Source organism: Salvia hispanica, chromosome 3 (genome assembly GCF_029641045.1).
Source record: "Salvia hispanica isolate PSC_SH4W2 chromosome 3, Shi_PSC_v1, whole genome shotgun sequence".
Classification (NCBI taxonomy): domain Eukaryota; kingdom Viridiplantae; phylum Streptophyta; class Magnoliopsida; order Lamiales; family Lamiaceae; genus Salvia; species Salvia hispanica.
The window spans coordinates 28,677,851-28,700,166 of NC_142694.1; the positions used below are offsets into that span (position 1 = coordinate 28,677,851).

At 38.0% G+C, this 22,316-nt stretch overlaps 3 protein-coding genes across 3 annotated transcripts; 1 reads left to right on the top strand and 2 right to left on the bottom strand.

Annotated features, from left to right (window-relative positions):
* Positions 1 to 2,448: 2,448 nt before the first annotated feature.
* LOC125215332 (putative polygalacturonase) lies at positions 2,449 to 8,617 on the bottom strand. The gene is made up of 5 exons (XM_048116719.2): positions 7,944 to 8,617; positions 5,496 to 5,616; positions 3,950 to 4,198; positions 3,299 to 3,452; positions 2,449 to 3,188 (listed from the first exon to the last, which is right to left on the bottom strand). Exons 1-5 carry the CDS (start codon positions 8,367 to 8,369, stop codon positions 2,663 to 2,665), a joined length of 1,476 nt encoding a protein of 491 aa, XP_047972676.1. The 5' UTR covers positions 8,370 to 8,617; the 3' UTR covers positions 2,449 to 2,662.
* Positions 8,618 to 12,772: 4,155 nt separating this feature from the next.
* Positions 12,773 to 14,971, top strand: LOC125209615 (pollen receptor-like kinase 3). The gene is made up of 2 exons (XM_048109205.2): positions 12,773 to 14,138; positions 14,303 to 14,971. Exons 1-2 carry the CDS (start codon positions 12,773 to 12,775, stop codon positions 14,857 to 14,859), a joined length of 1,923 nt encoding a protein of 640 aa, XP_047965162.1. The 3' UTR covers positions 14,860 to 14,971.
* A 464-nt stretch (positions 14,972 to 15,435) lies between these two features.
* Positions 15,436 to 16,843, bottom strand: LOC125209614 (protein DEEPER ROOTING 1-like). Its single transcript, XM_048109204.2, has 3 exons — positions 16,340 to 16,843; positions 16,125 to 16,257; positions 15,436 to 15,455 (listed from the first exon to the last, which is right to left on the bottom strand). Exons 1-3 carry the CDS (start codon positions 16,829 to 16,831, stop codon positions 15,436 to 15,438), a joined length of 645 nt encoding a protein of 214 aa, XP_047965161.2. The 5' UTR covers positions 16,832 to 16,843.
* Positions 16,844 to 22,316: the final 5,473 nt, after the last annotated feature.

Below are 22,316 nucleotides of genomic sequence, written 5' to 3' on the forward strand. Positions count from 1 at the left end.
CAATGTAAACACAATATATTTTTATATTGATATTTCAATATTGATCGTGTTGACATTTTTAATATGCTGCATTAATGAATTATAGAGTTAGCAACTTAAAAAAATTAGCAATAATCACACCGATAGTATAATAAGTTAGAGTTGCACAACCTACTCTAGACCATACAATTACAAACACTTCACCCATCAACAACTTCTTTCTACTATACAATTACAGACACTTCACCCATCAACAACTTCTTATTTATTTATTCATAAAAAACGTTTCTTGCCATTTTCCAACATTTCAACACACAATAAGAAAATTCAATTTTCTCCGAGGAGCAAAAATTTCTCAACATACAAAAGGGCACCAATATCGGAGAAATTTTTTTGTAGTACTCCACTATTTTTTTTGTTTGGGCTTAGTTAGGATTTTAACTATGGTTATTTTAGAATTATGTGATGTTTGTTAGCTGCTTCGGTGTTTATTTTGGATCGTTTACGAAGCTATTTTGAATTGTTTACTTCTTCTGTTTTATTATACCCTAATTTGGAGTGTTCCCTTTGGATTTGTATTATGATTTATGAAGTTTGGATTCATATATTGCTTTGTATGTATCCCTTGTGTGTCGACTGTCGAAGGATGTTTTTCGGAGTAGATATCGCCGACAGACACTGTCATCGATAGTCGGCCGTAGATGATATTTACTAATGGTTGTTCATTGATCAGTTGATAAGATTTGTATTACCGTTGGAAATCAACGATAAAATCAGTTAGTAAACTTTTTTTTTTTTAATAAAGTAGTAATAATTTTCAGAAATGTGACAATTATGGCTGCTCAATAATGTGATGTGCAAAAGACGATGATGATATTTTCATAGGAAGCTTTGTCGGCCTAATTCTAATCATAAGATTTTTTATTTCATAAGATTAAGACACAGCTAGCTTATCCAAATACTCCACATAAAAATGAAATTTAAATTACGATAGTTTTATACCATAAAATTGTTACCACTTACATCATTATATTCTAAATTTGAAAATAATACTACTAGTATTTTACATTAAGGAATGGCGTGTAGGCATGTAAATTCGGGTATCCACGGGTATCCAAACTCGAAAATTCTGGTATCCGAATCCGAAATTTCAAAAATATCATACCCAATACCCGACCCGTATGTGAATTCGGGTACCCTAATACCCAGTGCGGGTACCCGCACCTAACTAATCGGGTATCCATAAACCCGAAATTAGTATTTCAAATTTATTCTTTTATATAAATTATATTGTGATAAAAATAGAAATTATTAAAAATAACACAATAATATTATTTATTGACTATTACTAAAAGTCTAAACTTCAATTCTAATGCTTTAGCTTTTTCTAGATTATGATTCTATGACTATAAAGTGGAGTATATAATAGACATTAGACAAATAGACACTACTTAATTTTAAAATAAAATTTTTTTTGTCATAAATCTGATTAAATAAATTTACTGATTTACCCTACGGGCCATAGACCCTATACTAAATTAAAATATTTATCACAAATACATAATTAATCGAGTATTAGACGGGTACCCTAAACCCAAAAAATTCTAACATTAACTACCCAAATCCGAACACGAACCCATAATTTTGGGTTTCGGGTACCCAAAACCCGTCGGGTATTGGGTCGGGATCGGGTATACCCGAAACCCGCGGACTAAATTTGCAGGCCTAATGGTGTGGGTTGTCGTTTGGTAGAAAGTGAGAATATTAACATTAGAAGGGTCGGAGTATGCACGTATTCACCTTATGCTTACTAGGGGTGCAAACGAGTCGAGTTGAGTCGAAACTAGCCGTTCGAACTAAAATCAGTATAAATATTCGGGTGTATGAGTTTGGCTCATATGATATCGGAACTCAAATCAGTATAAATATTTGGGTGTTTGAGTTTGGCTCATATGATATCGGATAATGTCGTATTCGACTTTGAGATCAAGCTGCACTAGTTTAATATTTGTATAAATGGTGTTCGAGCTTAAGCTCGAGTGAGAAAGTATTTAAAATGTGCTTTTGATCAAAGGCTCGATTGATGGTTCTGTTGAAGGCTCGTGTATTGGCTATATTGAAGGTTCGTGAACATGTTCTTCAACAAACAAATCTGAAGATGTTCACGAGCCCAACAAACTAATCATCACCAATTATGAGACCCACTCAACAAAATTATCAAGCTCATAATTGGACTCGACTAGTTTATTATCTAATCAAGCTCCAAATAAGAATTTTCCAAGTCGATCTTCGAATAATTCGTGAAAAACTACATATACTTCACAGGCTATTGCATAACATAAGATTGGAACTTTTTCAGGTCAGATTTTGAATTCTGAATGTAGTTTATCTGTCATAGTATATTGTTTGCAGCCTATTTGCATAACATGAGTTTATTTTATGCGCAACGAAAAATAGCAATTGCAAGACTTCACGACAAATAAAAGTTAGAGAAAGTATTAACGTGTACCCTAATTACCACAGTTAAAATGTAGTATCAACTAACTATAATCAGATTAAGTATTGTATTTAGCATTTACAACACAGAATGTAAACGGCCATCACACAGAAAATGAAGAGGTTCCATCTTCAAACCAGAGAGAGAGATGTGGCTGATGAAAAATCCACAAACATGAAATAATTCTCAGAAATCATAATCAATATCTGATACATTCTGGGACGGCGATCGTCTAACAAGGTGGCCTCCCTCGTCGTACAGATCCAGATTGTCACAAGGAGCCGGAAACACTGCCCCTACAACACGTCCCTGCACAAACGAACACTGGAATATGTGCTTCTTTTTGTAGGTTATTCCCACGGACATGTCCCTGAAGCTCACATTTCTTAGAGGGATCTCCCTGCTCCCGTGAATACGAACCGGCACACGCACCCCTTCCCCGTGCACCGAGGTGTAGCTTATGTCCTCTACCACGGGAGCTGCGTCTCTGTCGAACCCCTCGTCTGGATGTTCATTGTAATCTGTCTTGATCACAATCCCAACTCGGACATTGTCAAACGTCAGGTTTCTGTATGTTATGTTCCTAATGTATCCTCCTCTCCCTGGAGCTGTTTTGATCCGGACTGCACGCCTTGAGTTCCACACGTGGATGTTCTCTATGGTGATGTTCGACACACCACCAGACATCTCACTGCCTATTGATACACCAGCACTGTCATTCGCGAAAGTGTTCCATTTAGAATCAACTAATATGTACCACATGGATCTATATGACCATAGTAACAGAATGTCAAGAAAATATTTAGGACAGAATGGTCTTACCTGACCATGGAACGAATGACAAGGTTCCGAATGAGGATGTTCGTCGAAGGCCGCCCATAACTGATGCCATACTGATCCCAACCGCTTTTTATGGCAACACCGTCATCTCCAACACTAATGTAACAGTCCTCAATCACCATATCTTCACATGAATCTGTGTGTCACATATCAAATCAACCCACTTGACAATCAAGATAAACTGATTCTTGCATAAAGTGTTCCAGAACAAAGATATAATTCAAAGGATATATGCCCACAAACTTTTACTCAATTATGGTTCTGCACATGAACTAAAAATCTGTCACCAATTACATAAACTGTCAGTTGTTTGTCACAGTTACCAATTTCCCGTCAATCCAACTACACCATTAGTACATTTCAATTGAAAGCTGTGTATTTTGAGGCAAATAGTTAATGTGAAAAATCAGAGTTGGAAAAAGTTCCTGCACTTAGGCGCTATCACCCCAAATTCAAATAGGCATAAGATCAACATTGATTATTTGTCATCTTCTGTATCAAAAATTAACCTTTAAACCTCAAATTCTCCATCATTGTCACAAATTAATAAGAACTTTCAAAAGTTGCGATATTCAATAACAATATATGGAACTCATGTCCAAATAGAAGGAAAAGGTAACGAAGTAAGCTTACCAGGATCTATGCCATCAGTATTTGGAGCTTCGAAGATGGGTGCCAAGATTGTTACATTTCTTATAGTCACATTCTTGCAGTCATATGGATGAAGTGTCCAGAAAGGAGAATCACGTAACGTTATATTAGATATCAAAATGTCAGTGGACCACATAATCTGCACAAGTGGTCCTCGGGTATGATTAAGAAGCTTACGGCGATACTTTTTCCACCATGTTTGACCCTGGCCATTAATGGTGCCATTATGCCCTAATACAGACAACACAAGAAGATATTCAGCTTAACAGTAAATAGCTTCTACATAAACATTTGGTGTAAAATAATCTATGCAGACACAAGGAGCTACACCAGGAAGTTCAAACAGATTCAATCAAACAATATAGTAGTTCAGTTACAAAATTTCCCTCTAGTTTATAATAGAGCCATAAGTTAAAGTCAAAACCAAAAGGATTGTGAACTGGGACTCCATTCTTGAGGCTTGTTCTATAAAAAAAATGGATGTCTATGCAGGAAAGAGAAAACAAAGCATGGCATGTAGAAACTCAGTCTCGATGGTAAGGCCATGGATGTGAATAGCTGTGTATAAATTATAGAAACGTAAATTGAGGCCAAAGTTTAATTGAGGTAAAAAAAAGTATACATAGTAGTATGAAATAAATAGGCCGACGATAATGTATTGTATAGAATAAACAACTCAGTGTATTCTGTCAGGAAATTTCTGCCCTGTCTCAAAGAAATGATGAAATCAGAAGAACTCTTCTGCCCAAGCGCTACCTGCTACTATTGATCGAGGAAACCTAGACACATATTCCATTAACCAGAAGACCACTTTATTCACTTGCACATACTAAACTCATGAAAGGATCCTATAGGCCAAATCACTGATAACAACTATCATAGTAAAATAACAACTAAACAAAGAATTACATATCAACTAATATAAAAATCACGTCACTGTCAAATGCACACCTTCGTTGCGCGATGACAAAAACTCTATCTGCAAACATATTAGGCTAATTGCTAACAAATTCACCAAATTGACCTGATATTGATGCTAGACATTTTTGTAAATAGTTGCATCAGTAATGTATCACTTTTTAATTTGTAGTAAAATTGACGTCTCCAGAGCGAAGACTGAAGAACTGACTTGGGCATTGCTTTTTTCCATGTTACAGGAAAATTGCTTAAAAATATAAATCGCATATGTCATTCCTAATGATCGTGAATATCTTTTTGGCATGTCTATTTTGATATGGTGTTAATAACAACGATCCATAAAACTTCTCTAAAACTAAAATCAAGTCAAAGTTGGTAAATATTTCAGCAATTAAGCCAACAAAAATAATTCATTTTTCATTCTTTTCAGAGATATATAGCTTCAAATAAAATAACCTTTTTTTTATTCTTACTTTCCTATCCATGTTCTTACTAATTACCGACGAACCAGTTTACGCAATTTCAAATTCATCAGTGGCCAGCCATATAAATTTTTGTGAAATACTAAACGAGTCCAGAAAAAGTCACAATGAGTTTATTAAATACAAACCTGTAATTACAACATCTCGGAGGTTTTGTCCATGGATTAAACTTCCATATCTTGGTCCTTTATGCTCTCTTCCATATCCATAAGAAGGCAGTGGAGGCATTAGAGGCCAGTAGTTCTCATCCTATCCAACATTAAGATGAAAAACAAAGAAATGAATAATGAATTTTTAACAATAACAAAAATCAAGGTTCATTTAATTCATAAGCAGCAACTTTTTATGAAAACCATGTCTTGTAAGCATGATACAGTTGTTCCCAAGAGAGCAGGTAATATCAATGCCAAAAACAAGCACAATTCAGATACAATGCAGACCCAAAGAGTATCTCCGGTTCACTATATGTCCTTTCTATACTTTCATCTCTGGTGAGGTCATATTTCCAGCTATATTATCAGCACAGCTATGCCTGCAACCTTATACTGCATTGCGTGATAGTTGAATGATCAATTCTCAGTCAATCGTAGACAAAATAATTCCAGAAAAAGCAAATGGGAACTTCATTTTTTCCTTTTTTTGCAGGAAAGAAAGAGAATAAATCTTCGTGGTAATGATGGATATTATTTTTGGTTGACTAGAAGTAAACCATTGTTACTTAGGAAGGTCAGCTGACTCCGATACCAAATTCTATAGGACTGCTAGCATTATATATCATTCCTTGACTTTATTCCATTCACTCATGTGAGATCATGTATGCGGCAGTTGTAGATTTTTCACTTAAATACGAGAACAAAAGACTTTCCATGTGTTTCTTCCACAGAAATTCATTCTCTGCATATGATAATGAAAAGATGGAAACATATTTTATTCCTTTTTTTATTTAGGCCTCTAACATAAGCGATCTTGATACTATTTTCTCTTATGTCCATCAGGAGCTCCATCAAGGGAAGAAATGACCGATAGTATCCTCTATCTTTGGTCTGAATATTTATAAATAAGATAAATTATGATCAAAAGGAAGAATATAGTGATCACTTGTTGTCATGAACTCTGTCCTGTGTGCCACCCAACTTAGTGTTGGTAGACAAGATTTTCCTCATCAGTCAAAAGTTGATAAAGATAAATCGTGATCACTACTGCAGCAAACCAAGGCATAATAGTAACACTTGCAGGTTGATGCATGCAAACCAGCAAGTGGAGAGAAAATCTTCCAGTTGTTGAAGGTGATATGAGTTCTTAAATCAAACTCCCTCCGTTCCCAACTAAGTTGATGCATTTCTTTTGGGTGCGGAGATATAGAAATTGTGTTAAATGGGTTAAATGATGAAAAAAATAAAATAGGAGAGATAAGAGAGAGTAAAGTAGGAGATGGAATAAAGTAAGAGCGATTAAATGTTTTTTTTTGTCAAAAAAGGAAATGACTAAACTAAGTTGGGACATCACAAAAGGGAATATGACTCAACTTAGTTGGGACAGAGGGAGTACTATTAAATTGATTGACTTCTAAAACAACTAAACCCACCGGAGTGACAGAGTCCAAATATTTGTGTCGGCCAATTGGATAATATGGTAATAAAAACCACTATTTGGAATCTTAAATCTGATCATATGACCAGGCGATAAAATGTATTTGTATCATAAGTAAGTATCCTTAAATCCTCATCTTAAGAGTAAGAATTGTACATGGTAGCTTTCCACCTATTGCTCAGATCCTGCATGCAATAGGCTGTTAAACTTTCGAATCTTCAGTTTGCAACCATCCATCAGCAAAGTCAGGCTTTTGTTTTCAGATAGCCTTTCTGAATCTTGTTGTATAGTTTGATAGCTTGTGAAAACAGTTATACCTAAACCAGGTTGCTTAAGAAATTTCAAAAAGTTTAAAGTGAACAAAATGTGTTTTACAAAATTTATTGACGATGTGATGTTGCTTTATCACTAAATAAGAAACATGAAGAGAAAGGCTATCTTTTATTGTGTGATATTATAACACATTGCAAACCCCAATTTCAACAGAATGCATAATAAACAAATCAAATTCCTAGTGAAAAAGGATCTCCCTATCTTTGTTCTACCTATAGTAAATATTTACAGACATCCAAAGTCAAGACAACAAAGCTTATGAATATAAGAGGAAGAGATTAATTTGATTATAGCAATACATGACAAACAGATTAATTTTTAATAACTTGTAATGTACACTATATGCCAAGTTATAGGCCATTATAGGAATGTGCTAAGACTACAGCCTTCCCAAAACATGTCACGTCTAAGTAAATCGCTGTATTAAGTAACTCAAGGCAGACTGATCTTTGATTAAGGAAGTGTACATAATCAAACTGTGAGCAATCAATGCTGTCAATAATTTCAGCTAATTGCAGAAAAAATTGGGGGGAAAGGCATTCATGTAAGCATTATAACCCTATAAACTAACTATAATCCCAAATAATGAACAAAATAAAGGAATTCACAACCTCAAACATGGAAATTGGAAAGAAATTGAAGAAATTACTCACATCAATTCCAAGGATAACAGCACCTTCAGCTAGAAACAGAGTCATATGACTGGTGAGATTGAAAGGCGCCGTGAGCCAGTTCCCGGGCGGCACATTGAGCTGTCCGCCGCCGCTTCTCCCGAGCTTAGAGATCGCCATCACCGCCCCTTCAAACGCCGCCGTATTGAGCGTCAGGCCATCCCCCACCCCTCCGAAGTCGGTCAAGTTGTAGACGGCAGGCCGGAGCCTCGGGAGCTCGCGCGGCAGTGTATACGGGCGGCGGAAAATGAAGACGGCGGCGGCGGCGGGCGCCGTGTCGCGCTGCCAGTAGAAGAGGGTGAAGAAGAAGAGGATCCAGAAGACGGTGAGGGAGGTCTTGTGAGTGGAGAGGAAGGTGACGGCGGAGGGAATCCAGGAGCGGTGGGGGTGTGCGGCGGTTTCCAGCATTGGAATGTATGGGGAAATGGTGGTTGGAAGGCGGAGCTATGCATATGAACGGAGAGTGGTTGGGATTAGCGGCAGGGGATGGTGGTGAATGGCGATCAATCACAAATCATGTGTGATGTATGAGAGAGACGTACAAGGAGGAAGAGTACATTCAAAGGTAAGCTATTCAGTTTCATTAATTTGTTACTTGCATACTTACATATTTATATGCACACTCGTCTCTTTCATCTCTACCGACTCTAGATCTGTCAATCAGAGTTTACCGCACAATATAGAGGTAGGAGTATAATATACAGCCATGCGCATTCCACTTTTTTTTTATTATTAATAGAATAATATCAGAACTTATTCTTTACGTCATACTCTCAGCCGTATCCGAGAAAAACATCAACTAGTCAATAAGCATACCGACATAATATGGGCAAGCCCATGGAAGATACACGAAAGGGCATCCACAATGGGGCGGAGGATGCGATGCCCTAAATCTCCGCCCTATACGCTGTCACATCAGCATTTTATCCTCTTCCCCTTCCACCTACAATGGGGTGGACTATAGCCCGCCCTAAGTCCCGCCCTAAGTATTTTATTTCTTATTTGAATATTTAAACACTACAATATTTATTTTTTATGTTTGCAAACATATCAATTAGCAAGAATAAATATAAAAACACTATAAATTAAAGGGAAATCCTATTGTCAATATTTATTTTTTATTTTTTATTTTTTATTTTTGTGCTTTCAAAAATGAAAAATTGTCGGAATTCATTATTGAATTTAGAGAGATTGAAATGAGGAAGAGAGTGGAGTGAAAGGTGTGAAATGAAGTAAAAAAATTGGTGATATATATTAGAAGAAAATACAAAAAAAATTAAAAATTAAAATAAAAATGTGTGCATCCTCCGCCCTATAGTCCGCACCCCCTGCAATGGCGGACTAAGGTACGGAGGATAGGCCGGAGGATGCATCCTCCGTGTCATGTCCGCGGACGATGCTTAGGGCGCGGGTGATAAAATGTGCATAGTCCGTGGTGCTGCAGTGGCGGACTAAGGAACGGAAGATGCATCGTCCGTCACATCCTCCGCCCCATTGTGGATGCTCTAAGATCAACAAAATTGAAGCATACAAAGAGAGCATCATCTTGAGACACTCACCGTAACCATGTGTGGGCGGACCTCGTTTAAACCCCTTGGGAATACAACCTCATGGGAAAGTTTTCAAGTAGAAAAAGAGTACCATGACGAGTGACTCAAGACGTTCCAAAATTCCACTACCACCTGAAAAACAATCACCATCATCATCTATCTTGAGGTGGAGAGCAACCTGATCGTGGGAGAAACATGAGTTCAAAGTACTATAGGCGGCTTCCTTGATCTGAAAGATCACCCTCGCAATATTCCAAGTCTTCCCATCGAAGTGTTGGAATCGTATGCCCGGTAAAAGGACTTTGACCAATAATACTTCCAACGAGACATTTAATTTTGTGAAATTAAATGATATAGCGTCGATCTACGTTCGGAGTAGATGACCGTGGAATATTCATTTTCTCAAATCCAATTCCTGGTGAGTAAGAAATAATGGATTAAAGTTGTGCAAAATTGTGAGCTATCTAAATGAGCTATGAGATTAATTAAGAGAGTTAATTACAGTATCTTACATTGAAAGTAACAACCTTATTAAACTAGTGTTTAATAAGAAGGATTATTACATGTGATAATTTTTATAGTGGACTAAGATGGGTTGTAAAGCCCACACGCGCGTGCTGCCCGCCCCGCCGTGAGCCGTGAGCCTCGTGTCCGTGTCCTTGGACTTGGCAATTGGTCTTTGGGTGGTCTTTGAACTGTTATTTGGGTCTGGTCTTGTGGCTCGGTGCTTGGGTTCGACCCGAGGTTGGTCTAGTTCTTTTTAGACTACCACCGTTTCCACGTCAGCGAGCCAAGCGGGATCACACCTCGTCAATATAACGCGGTAAAGCCAACGTGGCTGACACGTGATTAAGTCCACGTCATGAGCGAACCTAGACGCGCAGCGTGTCCCGATACGTCCGTCTAGGACCAACCTCTTAGCTCTCGTAACGCCTTATAACGGTCGGCGGTTACAGCCTCGCAATGATGACAACCATCATGGTTGTTGACCCCTGCAGTGGACTGAGCGTATAAAGTAGGCTAGCCATTTCATGCATTCTACACACCATTCACAAGCTCTCTCTTTCTCTCTCTCTACATTTTCTTTCTGTCGAAGCTCTGCCCTCTCCTCCATCCAGTTCGCCGGAGCTCTGTTGATAGCGGTGTTGCTTCACCAAACACGTAGTCGTTTTATCTTTGGGGACGAAACGTCAATCCGAGAGCACTACCGGGGCGTATCTCGTCTTGCGGAAAGAGGACTCCTCGACTCAGCTAACTTATTATCGGTTTATTGTTTCGGTTTCGTTGTAATTTCGTTTCAGTTTCTCCATTTGTATTCATTCTTTTGGGTTGTATTACCCCCGGTTTATCTCTTGTAATCCAGAAACCAGAACGAAGATGACCGCATTCCGTGTTTTCCAAATGTGTGTGATTGCAGCCATATGTGTAATCATTTTTGCCATTTGCACTATAACTGAGCCCCTATTTTGCCGACATGCCCATTTGATCACACTCTTGAAGGTCACTGATCTCCTCGAGATACCACGCCATTCCAGAATCCTGCCCCACACTGTCCGTCTTGGAGCACTTAAAGAACAGATGGTTCGCTGATTCTTCGAGTAGACCACAAGGCTGGCAGGTAGGGGCCAACTCCTTTAAAAAAAAGCAGTTTGTCGCTAGTCGTGAGCCTCCCCCGGATAGTGAGCCAAGTGATGAACGAGTACTTGGGAGGGACAAAGTCCTTCCACAGGTACTTAGCCCAAAACCAGCGCTCACTCCTTGGCCAGAACTAATCATATGCTTCTTGAGCTCCCTCAGTGGCAAACCATTTTGCCCATAGGTTGATTATCTCTTCCCTTTAGCACTTCTCTCGCATCTTGTCCAAGATGGACAATATTTTCTTGATCAGCGGTGAGTCATTCTTCTTGTTTGGTCTCCAATCCCAAAGTGTTCTATTTTGGAGGTAGTGGCAGTGAATCATGCGGATCCATAACGAGTCCATTCTTCAAGTGGATGTCCCACAAAATCTCTTTTACGAATGTTACTTTATTTTCTTTATTACTTTATTATCTCTCTTACGAACGTTACTATTCATAATTTAATGTAAAGGAAAGTACGTTAAAACCTTAGTGGAATATGTGTCTCACTTTTATTTATTGGTTTTATAATAAAATGTGAGTGGAACAAGTTAGTGGAATGTGGGGCCTACTTACTATTTATGGTAAAAGTGAAAGTGAACAATTAATAGGGGACGACTGAAAATGACAAAGTCGACAATTAATGGAGGGCGAAGGGAGTAAAAGATATTCATAAGGCAATCTTATTATTTTTTAAAAATTTCACTTTTATATATGTATACAGTAAAATTTAATTTACGAGACTAAAATTAAAATAATAATAGTAGTATAATATTATTATGGCACACTAAAACTAATCTTTTCTTTTTACGGCAACAAGTATAGTGCATTCATATTATGGTGCATACTCTCTCTCTGTCCCATTAAAAAAACGTTTTCTTTTGTAGGTTGTTTCAATAAAAATGAAACGTTTTTCTAAATTGAAAACAACATTATCTTTACTTTTTCATAATCTCGTGCTGGAAACTAAATGTTTCTTATTTTACCAAATACGTACTATTATTTAATATTTTCATAAAATTCGTGCAATATTGTGCTTTTTTTTCATTAATATTGTTTTATAGTATAACACAAAAATACACTGTTCTTTCTTTAAAAAGGAACGATATTGCACTAATTTAATGAAAATATACATATTTGGTTAGTGAAAAATAATGTCAAGATATTAATTAAATAATACATACTCCTTGGTTAGTGAAATATAATGTCGAGATTAAGGGTTTTTAGTTAGGCGTATTGTCAAAGTAAATAATAAGGAAAAATATAAAAAAAATCCACGCTTGCAATATCCCAATGATAAACTAAAATATCTTCTAATGTTCAGTCTCCAACATCCCTCTTTTAGAATTGTAAATAATCAATAATAATACAATCCGCAACGATTTATTGCTATAAACATAATCTTATTTTAAACCGAAAAACATTCATGTACATTGACTTCGCGCAAACTCAACCTCTCTTTCAAATTTCAATAAACAAATCTCTTGATCAACTTTGCACTATTATTTTCGGTTACACCATTATTCACCTTCAATTTTAGTAAACCATAGAATCATGCCACATCATTCCCACCCCAAAATGAGGAAATCAAGCTACACATACCTCCTCGCCTCGACAGGAGGCGCATCATCTGCAGGGAGGTGCAATGACGACGACAACGGCCGCCGCCGCTGTTCGTCCTCTCATCATCTCCCTTCTCTTTCTCTCTTATCACACCACCACCCTCTCTCTCCCCGGCGAGGATGCTCATCTCATCCAATTCAAATCCTCCTTGAAGGACTCCTCCCCCCTCGACCCCACCTGGATCCCCGCCACCGACCCCTGCGACAAAAAGCGCCCCTGGCTCGGCATCGAGTGCACCAACACCGCCTTCTCCACCGTCTCTTTCCTCCTCCTCATGAACCTCGGCCTTTCCAATAACGACAGAGCTGGAATTGACGTGGCGCCGTTGGAGAAGCTTGAAACCCTAAGATTCCTCAGCTTCGAAAACAACAGCTTCTCCGGAAAAATGCCCGAGTTCAACCGGCTTGCCTCGTTGAAGTCGTTGTTCCTATCCGGGAATGGGTTTTCCGGCGAGATACCAAACGACTTCTTCACCAGCATGGGGTCGTTGAAAAAATTGGAGCTCGCCTCTAACAGCTTCACCGGAAAGATCCCGGATTCGCTGCAGCAGCTCGATAATCTCAGCGAGATGCTGCTGCAGCGGAACCGGTTCACCGGCCCGGTCCCCTCGTTCGAGCAGAAGTCCTTGCAAAAGTTGGATCTGTCTCACAACAATTTGCAAGGGGAGATCCCTCAGACGCTGGCGCGGTTTCCCGCGTCAGCGTTTGAGGGGAACCCTGGCGCCTGCGGCGCCGCCATCAGCAAGCCGTGCAAGGCTGCGGGCGCCACGTCGCCTCCCATCGCGGAGGCAATCATGGCGTCCAACGCCACCACGAAGTGGGTGGTGCTGGCGATCGTGGTGGCGGTGCTGCTGGTGACGATCCTCTTTAAGAAGAAGGATAAAGGCGACATGTTCAGCATGATCGGAAGCGAACGGCGAGTGGACAATCACCACGAGCACGCGGTTGAGGTGCACGCGCCGAGCGTGAACCGGCGTATGGGCTCGGCGAGGAGGACCGGATCAAACTACCATAACTTCAGCAGCAGCAACAATTACGATCGGGCGCGGTCGAATTCGGTGAAATCGGGTGACCTTGTGATGATAAACGAGGAGAGGGGGGTGTGTGGGCTGCCGGATTTGATGAAAGCCGCGGCGGAGGTGCTCGGGAACAGCGGGCTGGGGTCGGCTTACAAGGCGACGATGACGAATTATGGGGTGTCAGTTGTGGTGAAGAGGATGAGAGGGATGAATAAGTTGGATAAGGATGCGTTTGATGTGGAGATAAGGAGGCTCGGGAGGATACGCCACCGGAATATTCTGCCGCCGTTGGCGTATCATTACCGGAAAGAGGAGAAGCTTTTGGTCACCGAGTTTGTGCCCAAGGGCAGTCTCATGTTTATGCTACATGGTACTATTTCATTGTCCTTAATGATCATAAATACACAAATCATATATAAATTTAATTAAGTACTAGTAATCGATAGAAATCATCCCGTGGCCCATGAGACTTATACAGTGATTCTTTACAGCGATGTAGGATATTGTGATAGTTATTTTTGTTTCATTTGCCAGGCGATCGAGGCATCACCCACGCGGAGCTGGACTGGGCCACGCGTCTCCAAATCATAAAAGGGGTGGCTCGGGGATTAGGGTTCCTCCACACGGAGTTGGCGGAGCAGGAGGTGCCCCACGGCAACCTCAAGTCTAGCAATATCCTCCTCTCCACCAACCACGAGCCCCTCCTCACCGACTACTCCCTCCATCCCTTAAGCAGCAACTCGCAGTCTCTGCAGGCATACAAGTGCCCCGAGGCCGGCCTCCTCTCCCCCAAGAGCGACGTCTACTGCCTCGGTGTGGTGGTCCTCGAGGTCATGACGGGGAAGTTCCCGTCTCAGTACCTCAACAACCAGGACAGTGGGACTGACTTGGTGCACTGGGCCAAGGAGGCTGTTTCGAATGGGAAAGTGGCGGACCTCATCGATCCGGAGATTGCCAACGGGGGAGACGCACTGCCCGAGATGGAGAGGATGCTGTGTATCGGGGCTGCATGTGCGGAAGATGATCATGTGAAGAGGATGGAGATGAGAGAGGCTATAAGGCGTATAGAGGAGGTGCAACTTTGTGTTTGAACCAAGTTAGTTGGTAGAATTATTTATGTTGCATGCTCATTACTTTTGCTTCTATGTGTTGGACACAAATGTGTAAATCTCTATTTCTCTTGTCAATATTAATCGATTTTGCTGAAAATCTCTCTCACACGCACACAAATACAAGACTAAATATACTCCTTCACAAGTCAAGTTTAATTTATCAGACCATGTATTGGTCAACTCTATATTCTTGTTTAGTCATTTATAATTTTGTAATGTACACCAAGGGACATGCAATATTCAGCATTCCAATGTAAAATATGATTCTAATAGTATAGTGTTTGAATTTTTACTGGGCACTTAAGGTCCTGATCACTAGGCAGCTTGGATGCACTTTCCCCATCCTTGCCCTTTTTTGTCACATTTCATTGCATTTTAAGATTGTCCTTGCTTTCGTGCTCCATTTCTTTACAATAAAACACCTATAAAGTGATTTATTAGGATGAGATGGATTGAGTAATAAGATTAGAAACAGAATCCTGAAGACTAGTTTTAAAGCATGAATGGATTACCTTGAATTTGCTGCTGATACTCTTCATACACGAATCATAGTTCTCATAGATCTAGAAAAATATCTGGAACCAGAACACATCTACTCAATTAGTATTCCGTAACTAAATAACAACATAAACTATTATTGAAGTTTGATTCATTTACTGACAAAAAAAACAACTTCTAGATTAGAAATGCTTCATATATAGTTACAAAAACAACTTGGAATGCCTGTTACAAAAACAGCTTCTAAATTAGAAATGCTTTCATGAGGTGTTACAAAAACAACTTGTCATCAGAAGAAAGAAAAGGGGAAATAGGAAAAGCATATTGACTGTTTTTCGTTGTGAACACCGATTTTAAGACTTGTCGCAAAATATACGAATTTGGCTTTAATATTTGGTTTTGTATAAAATTTTCCCCAAAATCCACGAACAGTATATTTTCACAAATCCCAAATCATAACTAGATGTACCCATATGGAAAATCAAGAAAGTTGTTTGGACTTTGGGTTTGCAAGAAAATCCAAAATAAGTAAAGTTTATTTATATTGAGATGAATTCCATGTAATTAAATTTAAAAAGAAGAATAAATTTTTTGTATTTTGAGACAATTAACCTACGAAAAAATGTCATGAGCCTCTAATATTCTCATTCAAGAGTAGTAGTATGTATGTATGTGGGTTTCACTCATTTAACATGATGAAATTCAAAAACTAATTTAAAAAAAAAAAAAAAGAGAGAGAGACTTACATTCTGAGTCTGTCTTTACCCAATTATTTGGATTACTTGTCTCTCCCTTTTCCTCCTCGTTTGTAATCCGATTTCCATCCAAGTATTTCTGTGTTTGAGGATTCTTCTTCCTCCGTATCACAGTCTTCAAGATCTGTTACAAATAAAGCTCAAAATCAATCCCAAAATACACTTAGGAGGTGTTGAAGAAACCATGCAGCAATTACAAAATGAACCTTTTCCATTCTTGATCTATCCAAATCAGCATCAAGAAATGGATCTCTCAATATAGGAGGTGGCGCGAATCCACCCCCACAAACAAAAGCCTTCCTAAGAAGAAACAATATCGACTTTTTGTATATACTGCCTTTGCCCTTTCTGTCCTTTCCAATGCTATATGCTCTTTCAACAAGACCGGCTTCCATCTCTGCTACCAACTCATCATCATCATCTTCTCTGTGAACAGGAAAACTCTCGAGCATTTTCTCCATTGGAAGATCAAAACGTTCCGATTCCCCAGAGGAATTCGAAGCATGCTCGTTGAGTAGCGCCCTCAGCTCCCTCTCGCTTAATCCCTCTTCCAACTGATCATGATCGGCTGAGGTTTCGATGGTGTCTGAATCTTCTATTTTGTTTCCAAACGTGCCGATGGATAGCAAGGACGTAGGAGATTGTGATTGTGGCTCCGGCTTGATGGTGTTATCCTTGCCATGGATTTTGCTTTTCATCCAACTGAAAAACTGTACAAACTATTATCTGTTAGAATCTTTGTTAAGGAAATTTGTGCATCTATGTTGATGCAGAGTGTATACCTTCATTTCTGGACTCTTGATGTAGTATTGGGATTTTGATATTTGGTAACAGTATTTTAGTGTGGTTGTAGAGAAAGAGTAGTGTATGAAACTGTTAAGAGGAAGCCTGGTTTTTTTAGTTAAATAGTGGAGTAATACTACTTGGAGAGGTACAGATTCCAAAATAATTGTATTTCGGCAATTCAAGTAGGATTGACCTGAATCTCGTTGCACTAATCCGATTGACATCCAGCTACATCAAATGATATTCTAACATGGTGTATCAAAATATGCTATATTGTGAAGTACAATTTATCAAAAATTCAATAAAGTGCACTGGAAATCTGGTACAATATTGCTATTGAAATACTGAAAATCCAATATACCAAAATTGTTGATATAGTAACAATATGATATTTTTTCATACTGATATTTTTGATACCTACGATATACCTACGATACCTACCAAAATTGTTGACACTTTTGGTACGATATACGTACCTTCCCACCCTAGGCGGGATAGGAATGATCCCACCATCAGCCAATGAAATTCCATTAATGGCCCAATAACTCACGTTAGCTTCACCCTCGACCCACGGTAGCTTTACCTTCATCCCAACGCTTCTCGCTTCTATTGATTATTACCTGTGTCCATAAATATATGTCTTATTTTAACTCAAAAAAAGTTTTAAGAAATAGTTAAAGTTAGTGACCTACTCATATACTACATTAATTTTATAATAAAATGTGAGTGAGATTTGTTAGTAAATGTGTTGGTCATTTATAAAATAAATAAATAAAAGTAAATTGTGATATTTAATAATGCACATCCAAATATGATAATATAAGACATTTAGTGGTGGACAATTTTTTTATTGATAAATAATGTTTCAACAAAAATCCGAGCTTATTATTAATATCCTAATTTAGATCTCTCTATTTTGTTTTAGGGACACAGATGGTGCAATTATTTTACATATTTATAAACTTCATAAATTTCTAATTTGGTTGACACACAGTAGTTCTTTTTAATGTTCAATCAGAATTCAAATTTGTCGTCTTCGTTTTTAATTCCATTTTCATTTTCATTGAAACCTTTGCATTTTATCCGATAATATTAGAGCATTCCCAACGGTTTCCCTAAAACCTCCCTTATTTCTCTTTAACTCCTGCCACATCAGCGCCACATCAACACCATAATTTATCCCCAGTTTTTAGCCAACTGCTCCAATGATTTCTCCCTTATTTCTCCCTTATTTCTCCCTAACTCAACATTTCATTTTTACATCATCACTAATTTAATTGTTTTATTTTTGTATATAATAAAGCTAGCTAATTTAATTTATAAGACAAAACAAATAATAGTAATAAAGTTCGTTGTATTAAACACGGGTAAACATTACAACGACGAAAATCAATAAAAAAAAATAGTATAGGAATGGAAAAAAAAATTCAAAGTAAAAAAATTCAAGGGCGGTGGGCGCGGTTTAAATATAGATGGAGAGAGAGAAAATAAATGAAGAGAGAAAAGGGATGAGGATGGGGAGAGAATGAAGAGAAGGTGTGTATTTATAGGGGGGAAATTAAAAAAAAAACAAAAAATATCGAATTATCGCCCACAGTGGTCAGCGATAATTCGGCGATAATCCGGCGATAACACGGGAGGAAAAATTGCCGAATTATCGCCGACCTCTCCTATTGGTCGGCGATAGACGGCGAAAAAACGCCGACTTTTAGCCGGCACCATTGGGAGTGCTTGGACTGTGTAGAAAGCCGTTGACCAATAAATTGTGTGATGAACAAGGATGTGAAGCACACCATTACAAAAAAGCATGTCACTTAATTTTATACATCAATCGAAAAATTTCGATCCCAGAATTTTATTTTCTGGATTTGTCGTTTAGTCGTATGTAAGCTCACCAAATATTGGAGATGCCCTTACTATTATTATGTGATTATTATAATAGATTTGAACTTGGATCTCCATTCTAGTTTTATTAAGGCACGTTTGTTCCACGTGAACATGTCCATCCCTAGTCCCCCACATCACCTCATATACAAACAATCTTCACAGAGGGAGTACTATTTATTTAAATTAACATTGTTTGATCAAGTAGCTAGCCATGGCAGACGAGGAGAGGTCCCGTCCCCACGCGTCGGACAGCAAGAAAAACATAGGACTCCACCCTTCATCGTACCAATGAATCAACTCCTTAAACTCATCATCGGTCTTTGTTTATGTTTCTCGCATTTTGAGAACATTCATCTGAATATGTGAGACGAATAGTATTGCAGGGAAAGAGTGGGAATTCCCATTCAGCCTTGAAGCATATGTTTGCTTGGTTGGAGTTTCAATTTCACTATAATAAGTAATATGCTGTTATCGAATCCTAAATATAGTTGATTGGATGAGGCTCCACCAATCACCATTCACCCATGTCAACCTATTTTCAGTCTGCGGTCCAAATCAACATCCTCGTATCATGCACACAATTCCCATGCATGTTACTCTAATAGTAGTACTATACCTGCCTATATGAATGCCAAAGTCATTGTATTTATTTATGTGAGTTTTCCCACTCTTATTCTAATAAGGCAGGTTAGAAATATTAAAGCCCGGCCTCATCGCGAATAATTTGTTTATTTAAGATAGACGACTTATTCGGTTAAATGTCATTTTGGTCTATAACTTTTCCGAGTTATAAAAATTCAATTGTAATCCTATCAAATTATGGGTTTGTCAATCCATGAGTTCGGAATTGAATTCTTATCTTAATTATGTGGTCAAGTTCTTATAATATGACGTACTCACGTAAAATGTACTTTTCACAATAATATAGTAAATTTTCTCTCACATTAATATATGATTATATATATTTTTCTTTATTCACTTAACACATAAAATAATATTTTCTAAATTCTCATTTCATCCGATTATTATATCATCCTCTAAGTATGACATCTGCTTTATTTAATTATTCTTTTTTTTGGGCTCCAAAGTTTACAAGAGAGCAATGGCCCAAAAAATACTTATCTTGGGCTAACGATTGGGTAAAAGAATCATTTGTAAGGGTAATTTTAAAGATCTCTTAAAATTAAATAAAAGTTCAATTGGGGCTCTACTATGACCTTTTTTATTTAAGTTGTACGCAATATGACACAGTCGTACGAATCTTGTTTGGAAAAATATTGTTATAAAGCACGTTATACTAGAAAAATATTTTGTTGGAAACATTCCGCTAAAACTTTCATTTAGCGAGTATATTCCACCACTTTATTCAATGTGGGCGGAGATGTAGCGAGGAAACTATACTCGATATATATTTTGGCAGGAAAAACCAACCGAGTATACTAATAGTATCGTACGTTAATGTGCGATTGCAATGTTCATACCAAACTCCAGGTAGATTTAGTTGACACACTCAGATGCATTCAATCCCATCGATAAATAATTAATTTCTTATCGCTTATGCATTTTTATATTAGATTATGTAATGTTTTTATATAAACTATATGTTTTAGTACTATATATTTAAACGAAAGTCATTTTTTTAATACTCCTCTCATCACATAAAAATATGTGCACTTTTCATTTCCGTCTGTTCAATAAAAATATAAAAGTTATTTCTAACTCATTACCTATATAAATCAATTTATTAACATATATCAATATCAACGGCGGATGGAGGTGGGGTCGAATGGGGTCGGCCGACCCCAGCGCCGACTCCATCGACATTGGTATAAATTACCCTTCATCAACCTTCGACCCCACGACGTTCAAACCCCTGCCCTGTCGCCTACTCCCCGTCGTCATTCTTCACTTCTGATTTCTCCCATTCTCTGCAAAGAAAACCTCTCGCCACCAGCTTATTCTCTAATTTTACTTAAAACTTAAACGTAGGTTGTCTTACAAGTGGACCTTTATTAGGTTTATAACTTTACAGCCCAATATATCATGTTCTAAATATTATAGTAAAGGCCAAATTCGGTCCTGAACATATGGCTATTTTACGATTTTGGTCATAAATTTTATCTTTTGGATTTTTTGGTCCTGAACATACATCTTTTGGATTTTTTGGTCCTGAACATATGAATATTTTACGATTTTGGTCCTGGACTAACTTTTCCGTTAAAAACTAACGGTCAACGGGTGTAATCACAATTTTGACCAAATTAGACTTTTAATTCTGATTTTTTACTCCTTAATTAATTCCCTAATTATTTTAATAAATATTTATTTAAACTTCCTAATTACTGTATTTTAATAAATATTCATTTAAATTTTAGAAAATATGAAAAAATAAAAAGAAATAGAATTGCTCTTCTTCTCCGTCCACTGCGACCCCTCCTTCTACCCCAAAACCCTTCCTCACCTTCGACACCTTACAAATCTCCCTCATCTCCGACTCCACAATCCATCTCAAGAACAGAGTTGCTGCCAATAGTTGAATAATCCAATTGAAAAAATAGAACTTAAAGGGACAAGCTTTTAAAAGAAATAACTTCGGGGAATGGGGAAACGAAAATGAGACTGCCGAGCATCGGGCAGCGGCTGCCCGAACTGGACCGGAAAGCAGCACCAGCGGCTGCTCGCGGTGGAGACAGCAGCCGCTGTTCGTAATGGAGACAGCAGTGGCAGCGGCAGAGGCTGTTGTCAAAGGCGACAACAACGGTATTGGCTATCGAGCTCCCTACAACCGCAGATGGTGGCTCACGCGGTGAGAAGATGGGGACCGGCGGAGGCAGTCGTGTGCCTGAGGTCCGGAGGGGTTGTAGCAGTTCATGTGTGAGGGTGAGGAAGGGTTTTGGGGGGAGAAGGAGGAGTCGCAGACTCGCAGTGGATGGAGAAAGAGCAATTCTATTTTTTTTTTAATATTATTTATTTCTGATTTTAAATAAATATTTATTAAAATAATTAAGGAATTAATTAGGGAGTAATGATTCATAATTAAAAGTCTAATTTGGTCAAAATTTGGATTAAACCCGTTGACCGTTAGTTTTTAACGAAAATGTTGATGGAGGACCAAAATGATCAAATTTCCATATGTTCAGGACCAAAAACGTAAAATGACCATATGTTTAGGACCAATTTTGGTCTTTACTCTAAATATTTTTCCAATTCCAAACAAATTCAAGCAGAATAAAAATTTGACTACGGCAGTAATTTTGAAGTAACCAATTCTTGCTTACCATTAGTAGAAAGAACGTTATTTTTTCTGATTTTATCGTAATAATCAAAATTTTAAATTTTTTTAAGTTTCTTTTATTAGCTGATTCTGTTTACCCTAATGTAAATAGATATCATAACTATCCTTGTATTTTACTACAGACTTAAATGATTTGTTTTAAATCTAGTAATGTATTGATTTTGTTACTCTACTTCTAGGTTAATGGAAAAAAAATCGGAAAAACCCTCGTGTTT